Raw genomic sequence first — 12,093 nt, 5'->3', positions numbered from 1 at the left:
CTTATGGGATCCGAAGCCAGTGAGTTCCCACACGTGCTTGCAATGGGAAGTAAGCATGTACATATAAGGTCAGGGACCAACCCTCACGCCGCCGATGTGGGATCTCACAGCGGATGTTTGTACTTATTTATTTAAACTTTTTTTTTTCTTTCTATTTAAGGTAGATATGTTTAATTACAAATTAATGTTTACAAAAAATAAAAATAAAGGATATTATTATTTAGTAGGAAAAAAAAACATTAATTATGTAAACCCTAATTCCAATACAAACCCACTTCCCTCAATTTTCTCTTTTCCCTTCTTCAACTGCCACACAGCTCATCATTTTTCCATTTTTACTTCATTTTTCTTCCCCTCTCTTTCTCTTGTGCAAATCCCAATCCGTTATCTCTTTCTTTCATTCTTAGTAATCTTTTGTTGTCTATTTGTCCTTTGCTACTCCGGGAGGACCAAAAGAAAGGTTTGTCACAGAGAAGGTAAAACTCATTTTATTTGGTTTGATTGAAGGTTTTTTTTTTTCCATCTTGAATTGTTTTGTAGGTACACTTGGTGAGATTTTGAATAATTTAGAGTGGAAGAGAATTTTATGAATAGATTGGAATAGAAATATCATTTGATTGATAGTGAGAAAGAATTCTCAAGAACTTTCAATTTTAGAGGTAATAGCCTTGCGTTAATCTTTGTTTATTTATTTTTTATACGTTTAATTGATTGGAATTCAGGTTTGATTTTTCCTGTTTGTTTGTACAAATCACTGTACTTCATAATTTGGCTTTGTTGTTTATTATGTTTTCTTTTTTGTTTTTTATGTAGACTCGTGTGCTGCTGCAACATAAGAAGATGGACTTAGAGATCTGGTCTACAAAGCTTGAGACTAACGGAAAGAAGAGGATTGAAGGAAGAAAATGTTTTTTCTTGTAATTTTTTGTTAAAATTACTCTATTGTTCTGAGGTCTAGAAAGATGAAGATGAATCATGCTAGGTTTGAATATTGTGAATGATTCAAAACCAATAAATGACGTTTGAGTGGATAATGCATTTATTATCTTGTGGATGTTTTTTATATAAATGAAAGTATTAGGAGCGGATGCATTTATCTACCTGTAATTATGTCTATTCATAAAACCTACCAATGTGGCAATAAAAATAATAGAGGCGAATGTTTGACATTTTTTGTATCTAATAAGCAACAGTCTCTTTAGGGGTGAATCTACTTTCCGCCACTCCTTGTTATTAGGGGCAATTTTTCTATGTATTGGCCCCTATTGGTGGTTTTTAGAGGCAAATATTTCTGCCTATATTAATTCGATTTCTTGTAGTTTCATTGTGGGCGCGTGAGGCTTTAGGTGTTATTATTTTGCAGGTGCATTTTCGTCAAAGAAAGAGATGGCATAAATTTACATCCACACATGTATTTTTGGTTTAAACTAACATTGGTAGTGAATCTAATTGGTTCCAATGGTGCATTTTATAAACAAATGCACAATATTTTATTGTTTATTTATTTTTAGGAACAATGTAGTCTTTCAATGAGACAAAATGTTAGAAGATATCTCTCTCTTTAATGTTAGGAGCATCTTTAGGGAAGATGTGTAATCCATATATATTTGGTTAGATTCACATTGGCACGTAAAGGACAACAATGAGACAAAATATTAGAATTATATCTCTATCGTAATGTTAGGAGCATCTTTGGGGAAGATGCTTAAGCCATATATATTTGGCTAGGACAAAATGTTGGAAGGTATCTCTCTCTTAATGTGGGCAGCATCTTTGGAGAAGATGCTTGAGCGATATATATATTTGGTTAGATTCACATTGGTACGTTAAAGACAAGTACATTATGCCAGACATTACAATTTATAGTATAATCTTAATGCAAACAAAAAAATGCAAACAAGACACACTATATGCTTTATTAAAGAATATTCTAGTATTGAGTATCTATCATATTGTTTGGGCCTGAAATAATATTGTTGGGACGAGCGTAGGGTTGTGCTCGGCCCAAAGCTGTGTCAAGTACTACGGGCTGCCTGATGGATTCCGGGCCATTTAGCAGGGTCGGTCGAGTCCTATCATAAGAAGGAGTAGTCCAGATAAATAAAAAGGGTCGAGGAAGTCCTGATGCAACTAGGATTCTCGGTCAGCGAGGAATGAAGCCTCGAAGGGGGGGGTAAGTTCAAAGTCCTAATAGGAGTAGGGTTGTTCGAAGTAAAGTTGGAACGGGACAAGGACTCCCAATCTAGAGAGGGGTTTAATTCGGTCTCAAGGAGTGGGTGTTATAAATACAAGAAATCATGCAACAAAGAAGGACCTTCAATTCAACATACAATTGCCCTGCGCAAAACCTCTCAAATTCCTTGAGATTTTTCCTTTTCTTTTTCGGCCAACATACCTTCAGTTTGGATAAACAGCACTGTGGAGGCAACCGGCGAACACCTTCAGTTTGGATAAACAGCACTATTGCCGTAGAATCAGCCGACCGAGGAGCATCTTCAGTTTGGATAAACAGCACTGCGTCGAGGCCGACTGATTATCTATCCAAGTCTCGGCCGAGAAGGGTTTTCGAATCCTTATTGGCAGGGGTCATCTTATCAGCTGTCTCGGCGAAGTAAGGTGTTACGAGTTACGACGTTCGGTGTAATGGACGCCAAGTGATTTTATGATTGGATATTCACAAGTGAGTTTTAAAATTCGGCATTCTGACGGCCGAACGATGTTCACCATCAAGACATACGTCACCTTTGAATATTTATGTCCGTATAGTCTGGTGTCGATTCGACGTGCTTATACTCTTACGAATATAATCACGGTGACCGAATCAGGCACCGACGACTTGTGAACTTTGCAGAACTAGTAGCCTTGTCTTCAGGCTCTAGGACCCAAAGACCGAGAGTGTTCCTTCCTCGGTCGCAATCGCAAGATAAAGAAGTCAACAACGCGCTCAACGCAATATCAACAAATTTTACTCCTCGGCCGAGCTAGGCCGACCAGTTGGCACGCCCTGCATTCAACCGAATGACTTAGTTAGCTTATTAGTTATTCGACTTGCGCGCCGCGTAGGCTTTGTAATTTTTCGGGTCAACACATACACATTAATTAGTACACCATGTTGGGCCATTAGTTATAGAATTGGTTATTTAACCAAAAAAAATATATAGAATTGGATAGTGAGGTGCCCCAATTATTGAGATTTTTTTTTTCTTCTGAATAATACTCTAATTTAATTTAAAACTAGAAGCCTAGAATAAATAGTTCAAATTTAGATACAAAACGAAAAACATACTGCTCTAGCTAACATATCCACTATGATCAAATTATGCTCGAGATCTTAAAAATAGAGCCATCCAAATATAATGGACCGATGCAAATTAAGTTTAAATGGATAAAAGATCAATTGAGCTTTATAGGGGGGGGGGGGGGAATGAGGTCGCAGTAATGGTGGATAAGACGTATAAAATAAACAATGAGAATGAGGTGGAGAAATAATAGAATGAACCACTAAACGATATAACGCAATGTTTTTTTTTTTTTTTTTTTTTTTTAAACAAAAGGAGAAATAATAGAATGAACCACTAAACGATATAACGCAATGCTTTTTTGTTGTTTTTTTTTGAAAAAAAAAAAAACAACAACAACGACGAAGGTATAGGAAGAAGAAGTCATTAGCGCGATTCGTCATTGCATCACCATATTTATTTTGTTCACCCGATCGAGCTCAGTCAAGAATTGGTACACTCACATCAACAGAAATGCATAGTTAGCTCAGTAGCTACTCGGCATGTGTGCCACATAGGTTTTGCAATTTCTAAGGTCAACAGAGTGTGATTGTTTATAGAATAGGATTGTGCTAATGTTGGTACAGTAATAGGAGCTCAGTTCTTCCATTAAAGTTTTAGATCTTAGTTTGGTTAGGAGGGAAGTGTTGTACTTTTATGTTCAAGTGGAAGCGAATTTTAACAAAGTACCAAATATCAACGTCGCAAATAAAAGTGAAGAAACAAACAATTTCAAAATAAGAACACAAGGGATTAACATGGTTCAGAATAAAAACTTATGCCTATGACCTAAGCACGACGAGGAATTTCACTAAACAAATATAGATTACAAAAGAGTGTTTAACTCTCACAACCCAAATTCAACAAATTACAAACCCTAATACAAATTACATCGACCGCAGACGGAAGCGGGAGACTCTCCTCAACTATAAAAGAAGATCATTCAATTACAATTAATCTCTAATGCCATTATTGTACTTAAACTCGTCATTACAACTCACTAATGATGATTATGCTTGAACCTATGTATTGTGTAAACTCTTCAGTATTAATGAGAACTTCTCTACCCTCGTGTACATAGCCCAACTTGAACCATGTACATCTTGTGTTTGCTTCCCTATCTATATCTCTTTACATATTATCCTCACTAGGTGACTGGAGCAACCTTGCAAAGGTCACAAACTTGACACCTTATGTTGTTCCAAAGTCTCATTGATTTTGCACATTAACATAGTGCATAAAGTTTAAGTTACAATGAGAATCCTAATACTAATTGGAACTAAATCAAAATCCTAATCAAATAGGTAATTAACAAAATTACTCCATCAAGCAAGGAGTCCGACTAAGAAGTCAAATCCAAATTCAAATAGGACACAAACAAAATAGTTAATACAAACCTAATTTTTGCATTATTTTAATTTTGAGTCTTAAATCACAACAAAAATTTATATCTAGAATAATAGAGAATTAGTGAGAGAGTTCAAACAAAGTTTGAGATTTCTTTTCTTGGATTAACGTGCTACTTTCTATAAAGAAGAAATGGTTGTATCGTGAGAGACTTTTGTCAAGCAATTCCTTAAAGTGCTACTTTGTAAACCCTAATTCCCAAAACAATAAGGTTTTTATCACAAATGGTCTATGAAAATGACCATCACCATCAAGATGGTCCTTGAAATTGAAAATCAATCAATGTAGTCCCTAAAAATAGGTGTAGCAAATCAATGTGGTCATTCCGTCACAATTATGTTAAAAATTTCATGAAGTGCTGATGTGGCACATAAAAGGGTCCCATAAACCTTTTATTTTTTTCTCACAAATGGTTCTTGAAATTGACCCATGATATCAAAATGGTCCTTGAAATTGAAAATCGATCAATGTAGTTACGCAAGTAAGTATCCCAAATCAATCTAGTCCTTATGTTATGTGCTGATGTGACACATAAATGGATCACAAAAGTCTAATTAAATTTAAAAAAAATTACAAATAGGTTTAATACTTTAATATTTAACAAAACGTTGTGAACCCATAAACCCAGTCCTACAATCACCTCCAATTCCAATTCACATTCCTCTACCTCCTTCGCCATTTATTCTCTAAAAAAAAAATCTCAATACATTCATCTCTACACACTTCAACACCCTTCACCGAATTGAACCTGGATCGAGATTACCTTTGATCACGGCTTGGCTGATTGGGAGCAACTTTTGGGACATCATCATTAACATTTAGGCCATCCTCACAACTTTAATCTTGGAGAGCTTGTTCGGTGCTTTCCTGGTGGTTTGGTGACTTAAAGAATGGGCGAGGTCTGCCTTGAGATAATGAGGTTATAACCGAGGTGTGTCTATTGTTGATTGAAAACTATTTTCAAACCCCCTCTTAGGCCTTGGTTAAAACTTGTGCCCTTGAGAATTTATGGAAGGAATCTGTCTTTGGAGTAAGTCCTACTAAAAAAAAAAAAAAATTCCATTGTGCAAAAGAATAAGGAACATTTCCAAATCTTCTATGTGAGGATCCCGAGGATCCTTTAACCATGTCCATTCATCGTACATTGTGTGGTCAGAAATCATTTAAAACTTTTTATTTGAAATTGAAAACAAATAGTACCTGACGAAAACTGGCCACACGATTTGTGATGAATGATTAAAGGCTACATTATGTGCAGAAAGGTATTTAGACAACTTGTTTAATTAATTATTAAATCCACATCAGCACATAATAATAAATTTTACAGAATTGTGGCAGAAAGATCATATTGATTTGCGACACCTATTTTCAAAAACTACATTCATTGATTTTCAATTTTAGGGACCATTTTGATGGTGTGGGCAATTTCAAGGACCGTCTTTGTGATGCCCCGCCCTTTAATTACTTATTTTCGGGAAATAATTCCGATGATAGGCCCAATTTAACTCTTTTTTAAATTACTTCCATTAATCACGATTCTTTACTTCAATTCCTTAATTCCTCACAAAACTATATCTGTATTTTAATTATCAAACATACGAATAACTTATCAATTTAATCCCCAAATTCCTTCTATTAAAATAAATTCTCAACAAAAGATCAATTCTCGATTATTTAAGGTTGCATCTAACATTGTTAGACTGCCTATGTACCTTTAAGCGGGATCAAGCCTTTCATAGTTCACCTTTCCACTTTCTAACTCATTTCCGAAAACAATTCAAGTGACTAACAATCACTAACGAGGTCCAAACAAAGGAATCACACCAAATGCATATCAAATATGGATTCAGAATATCAAAATTAGCTTAAAAAGATGGCATCGGCTTACTGGCCACGTGCCACCGTAGGTGGTGGTCAGCCATCCCGACTCGCTGGAAAATTTATCTCCAAAAATTACCAAATTTTACAGAAATGTAGAGCAAGTTAAGGGGAACAACTTTTATACCTGGGCCAAAGTCCATTTTGGCCGGGAAAAGTCTCAAATCGCCATGAACTTGCTGGAATCCGAGAATTTGGGTGTCCTCAATTTGACTCCTTAATAGCACCGCCGCCCCCAAACTTGTTTGGACTTTGTTCCAGGCCTCAAGATAATGATATAGGTGGTGGTGATCGAAGGAATTTGTTTCAAATTCGGTAGATTGTCATCTATAAACTCGCGCACCCACCGGTGCAGTTTGCCCAATTTCAAGGCCAATTTTCATCTAATTTATGGTGGAATAGGTAAAGGGAATGGAATGTTTTTCAGGTGGTGAGGGGCTTCAATTCGTCTAAATTTGACCGGGAAACGGTTGGAGTTCATGGCCTCCGCCAGTTGGGTCGCACGATCCAGAGACCCGGTTCCCCCCCTCTTTTCTCCTTTTCTCCTTTCCCTCCTTTTCCTCTCCTCTGATTGGTCCCTCTCTCTCCCTTTCTCTTCTTCCCTTTCCATCACAGTCATCCATCTCTTTCCTTTCTCTTCTTTTCTTCTCATCTCAGCCACCCACGTGGCATAATCTTAGTACTCAAGAAAATATGGAGCCTTCTGAAAGGGATTAAATTTACAAAAATGTCCCTAACTTTAAATGCTAATAACTCATTCGTTCTGTTTCACGAAAGTTTTCGTTTACTCACTCATTCTATCTAAATATATCAAGAAATCCGATAAAATATATAAAGATAAAATACGTCCTCGTATAATTACGTTAAGCCAACTAGGAGCATTTCCATCTTTTCAACCTAACAATAAATTTCACAACATAATTTATAATAATTTCCGGAAACAAACTTTAAAAATTCTCAATTCAATTTTTCATACCCATAAATTGATCTATTTTCGATTTTTCTCCGCATATTCATATATTTAAATTTTCAGAGTATTACGATTTTGATGGTGTGAGTCAATTTCAGGAACCATTTGTGATAAAAACCTATAAATCTTGTGGGGTCTATTTATGTGCCACATCAGCACTTAACGAAATTTTTAACATAATTGTGACGGAAAGACCACATTGATTTGCGATACCTATTTTCAGGGACTACATTAATTAATTTTTAATTTTAGAGACCATCTTGATGACGATGGCCAATTTTATGAATCATTTGTGATAAAACCCAAATAATAAAGCCCTTCACTGCTTGATTGTTGATAACCGAGCCAGCGGGGTAGGATTTTATGTTTTCGGAAATCAAGATGTCCCTCATCGTCTACATTGCCAACTAATTAATCAACATATTGTTGTCAGTAATAAACAAACAACAATTTAATAAGATCTCAATACGCTGCAACCGACCAAGCCATCTAGATTTGAACCCCAATCACCATACTTGTGAAAATAGAACCAAGCCAACACAACACGAGTTGGATAGGGCCAAGGGAATATGTAAAACATCCTTACTACGACGGAGGTTGTAGAACACTTCACCCAAATTTTATGGCATGTCGATAAAACAAAGGTCCATCACTGCTTGATTATTGATAACCGATCCGGCGGTTTTTATATCATAGGAAATCGAAATGTTTCACATCGTCGACATTTGCCAACAAATTAATCAAAGATGTTGCTGTCGCTGAGGGACAAACTATGGTTCTCTTAACACCAATTCCATCCTAGTATCGTCTCACATATATAATTTTTATTTCTTTTCACTTTTATATTCTTTCTAATTCCCACCAATAAAAACAGAGATTGAAAATAAATAAACAGATTGATGCTATCTTCCTAGTTTGGTTAATTTGTTCATCACGCCAAATGTTAGTAAATAAATTAAAGGGGGGTTTTGATACAAATGTCTAGGTTTTAAAATTTTGAGATTAAATATTTATGCCTTTTAGAGTTTTGATTAAATATTTTTCTACAATTTAGGTGCCACATAGATTAGAAGTAGCCTTTTTTATAATTTAAATTACCCAACTTGCCATTATATAAATATACCTTTTAATTCCTAGATAATACATCAAAACTGCTAAAATCTTGTTGATAAATATTGTAGAATTTAATTCCAATAAAAAGTCTTTCAAAATACCCATGAATGTGACTTGCCATTATATTTAATTTACCTTTTAATTTTCTTACATAATATCTCAAAACTCCAAAATTCTTGTAGATAAATATTGTAGTATTCAATTTTAATAAAAAGTCTTTCAAATTACACATGAAATGTAGATTTCTTCTTGGTACATATTTGATACGTTACTTAATATATCTTCTTGGTACATATTTGTTATGTTTTTTTTTTTTTTTGTCTGTATTTGGTATGTTTATATTTATTAAAAAAAATATTTGGTACATATATTTCCTCTTGATTAAACATATATTTCTCCTTGGTACGTATTTGATATGTTACTTTATATATCTTCTTGGTACGTATTTGGTACATTCATATTTCTTTTTTGTATGTATTTGATACATTTCTATATTATTTTGGTACGTTTATACTTATTTAAAAAAAAACGTATTTGGTATGGTACTTTATATATCTTCTTGGTACGTATTCGGTACGTTTAAATAAATGTACTAGCCTCAAGCCTCCGAAAATAGAGAATACGTCTAATTATCTCACATAATATCAATATAAAATAGTGAAAACAACAACTAATTGAAATGGATAAGTCCATTCAAAATTCAAAAATGAGGATCACATAATTCTAACATGGGAGAAGAAACTGGCTTCCTAAAAGAAACGTCACGTACAAAAATATATCAACCTGAAAGGATATATGTGGAATTTAATAATTAACATTTTAAATTAAAAAAACACAATAATTACATGTAATATAAATAAATATAAAAATGCTGACATAGCTATTGTTTAGGCGTCCTAATCAAATTTCAAAATAGAACCAATGTTTAATCTAAAGAGTATTAAAAAAGTGCAGGGATTCTAAATTTTCTTAAATTAAAATAAAATACTCTGCGTTACACATTTGACTAAACCCGGCTCTTACTAATTTCCAATAAATTAACTATTTTTTTGTTAAATCTTCACTTAGGTGGGTCCCATTCACTAACCAACCAGTAGTAGCAGAGTGTGAGTACAATAACAATGAGCCCCCATGATCTTTGCCATTTCCCTCCCCATCTCCCAAAAGACAAAAATACAGTGATGCCTGCATCAGAGATGGCCCCAACAGACAAAGGCTTCAAAGAAAAATTGTCTGAAGCCTATGTAATGAAGGCTGGCGACGGCCCTAACAGCTATGCCAACAACTCCACTTTCCAGGTTTCGTCTTAATTTGTAACCCTTTTTTTTTTTGTCAATCTTATTTTGTAATCTTTACTTTTTTGCATTTTTCAAAGCAGGGCAGTTCTCGTTCCATCTTTTCTTCTTGTTATTGTTTGGTAAATCTTGGTCTGTTAGTATAACGAAATTGAAGATTGTTTCAAAACATGGATTACGTAACCAGATACTTCTTGTAGTTGTGCGTACTCTTCACATCGGTAATGAATATCGCACCGGGCACTGAAATTAAGATGCACAATCTCATCTGTTTTTCATTCTACAGAAAAAAGCTGTGGATTCTGCCAGGGAAGTCATAAGAGAAGAAATTGCAGAAAAGATGGACACACGCACGTTGTCGTTGTCATCCAGTACCTTTCACATTGCAGATTTGGGTTGCTCAGTTGGGCCAAATACATTTTTTGCAGTTGAAAACATACTTGAAGCTGTGCAACTAAAGTATCAAACTCAAGGGCCGAGTTCTCGAACCCCCGAATTTCAAGTTTTCTTTAATGATCATTCCGGAAATGATTTTAACATGCTCTTCAAATCGCTGCCTCAGAATAGGAATTACTACGCCGTAGGCGTGCCTGGTTCTTTCTATGGTCGGCTATTTCCTAAAGCTTCCATTAACTTATTTCATTCTTCTTATTCCCTTAGTTGGCTTTCAAGAGTGCCAAAAGAGGTACTGGACAAGGATAGTCCTGCTTGGAATAAGGGAAAAATCCATTACTCAAATTCCACAAGCCCAGGAGAAGTAATAAGGGCTTATGAAGCTCAACATGCTGAGGACATGGAATGTTTCCTTTCTGCCAGGGCAGAAGAGATCGTGTATGGAGGATTGATGATGCTTATTATTATATGCCGCCCCAGTGGTACCCCTCATTTTGATACTTTGGCAACTGCGACCTATGAAACTTTAGGATCTTGCCTCATGGACATGACCAAAGAGGTAAGCCATGATAAAAATGAAATATATGTCTGTACATCCCCTCCGTTGAGGGATCTTTCAAATAATTTTATTTGAGAGACACCTCTGGTGCTTATTCTATAACTTTTCTCAACGATCCAAACTGTTTAGTACATCATTTATAGATTATTTCTCCAAAAAAATTAGGCAAATCCAAAAACCATTAAAACATATAATTATAGTGAAGAAAATAGACAAATACGGTTTTTCAAAGAAACGCTAATATAACTACCATTTAATCCAACAGTCAAATGGTTTTGCATTTGGGTAATTTTTGATAGAGATGATTTTTCAGAGAAGATCTAAAAAAATGAATGATAGGATTGTTGCAATATATACAATGTGGAGTGGCCACTTAGTACTACGGTCTAGTAGTATTTCTCTTCACTTGTAAGTGAGAGGTCTTAAGTTCGATTCTCACCAAAAACAAGTTTGAACTACATTATTACTTACTCATTGTAAGGCTAAACATACCCCTCCCTTTTAGTGTAGATAATATCGTTTATTAAAAAAAAATAAAAAAATGTGGAGTGCGTCCTATAAAGCGTCCTTATTAGAGGGATCCTCAACATAAGGGGAATGTTACATCCATTGGGAGACACTATATGCATGTATAATTACACAAAAAATTATCTTTGTGACGTCAATGTATTTTGCCATAATGCAGGGAAAAGTTAGTGAAGAGAAAATTGATTCATTCAATATACCTATATATTTCATGTCTCCGGAAGAGGTGGAAGTTGCTGTAGACAGAAATGGAAACTTCAACATAGAGAGAATACAAATCTTACCAAATGTATTGACAAGTACTACTCTCTCTAATGCCTCAATATTTACATCTCACCTTAGAGCTGTCGTGGAAACACTCCTCAAGGAGCACTTTGGAGACGAAATGTTAGATGAGCTCTTCAACTTATATCACAAGAAAGTTGCAGAGCAACCCTCCAAGTTTGGATCGGGGAAGGCTATTATTTCTCTCTTTGTGCTTAAACGCAAGGAGAATTGATGTTTGTATTTCTCTTTTCTTACTGCGCGCACTTTTGTTTATGATTTGAATAATTTCGGCAATAAAAAATCGCAGGAGTGAAGCTTTTATGTGCGGATATAGTCTCATTGTACAGTTGTACTAATCGAGTTAAGAGAACTGAGAAATGGTAATATGATGTGTATTAGACTTTGGAA

General features: G+C 35.0%; 1 protein-coding gene and 1 non-coding gene across 2 annotated transcripts; both read left to right on the top strand.

Annotated features, from left to right (window-relative positions):
• Positions 1 to 5,565: 5,565 nt before the first annotated feature.
• LOC137720513 (U4 spliceosomal RNA) lies at positions 5,566 to 5,712 on the top strand. Its single transcript, XR_011066530.1, has one exon. It is a non-coding gene; the product is annotated as a U4 spliceosomal RNA (small nuclear RNA).
• Positions 5,713 to 9,827: 4,115 nt separating this feature from the next.
• LOC137728591 (probable S-adenosylmethionine-dependent methyltransferase At5g38780) lies at positions 9,828 to 12,007 on the top strand. Its single transcript, XM_068467332.1, has 3 exons — positions 9,828 to 9,944; positions 10,228 to 10,893; positions 11,579 to 12,007. The coding sequence occupies exons 1-3, from the start codon at positions 9,828 to 9,830 to the stop codon at positions 11,915 to 11,917; spliced, it is 1,122 nt and encodes a 373-aa protein (XP_068323433.1). The 3' UTR covers positions 11,918 to 12,007.
• The last annotated feature ends 86 nt before the right edge of the window (positions 12,008 to 12,093 follow it).

Source organism: Pyrus communis, chromosome 1, assembly GCF_963583255.1.
Source record: "Pyrus communis chromosome 1, drPyrComm1.1, whole genome shotgun sequence".
Classification (NCBI taxonomy): domain Eukaryota; kingdom Viridiplantae; phylum Streptophyta; class Magnoliopsida; order Rosales; family Rosaceae; genus Pyrus; species Pyrus communis.
The sequence above is the reverse complement of the archived record's forward strand: the minus strand, read 5'-3'. Positions and strand labels throughout refer to the sequence as shown.

Coding starts and splice junctions, on each gene's coding strand:
- LOC137728591 (XM_068467332.1), top strand. CDS start 9,828: ATGCCTGCATCAGAGATGGCCCCAACAGACAAAGGCTTCAAAGAAAAA. Junction 9,945..10,227: donor CCAACAACTCCACTTTCCAG/GTTTCGTCTTAA, acceptor TTCATTCTACAG/AAAAAAGCTGTGGATTCTGC. Junction 10,894..11,578: donor TCATGGACATGACCAAAGAG/GTAAGCCATGAT, acceptor GCCATAATGCAG/GGAAAAGTTAGTGAAGAGAA.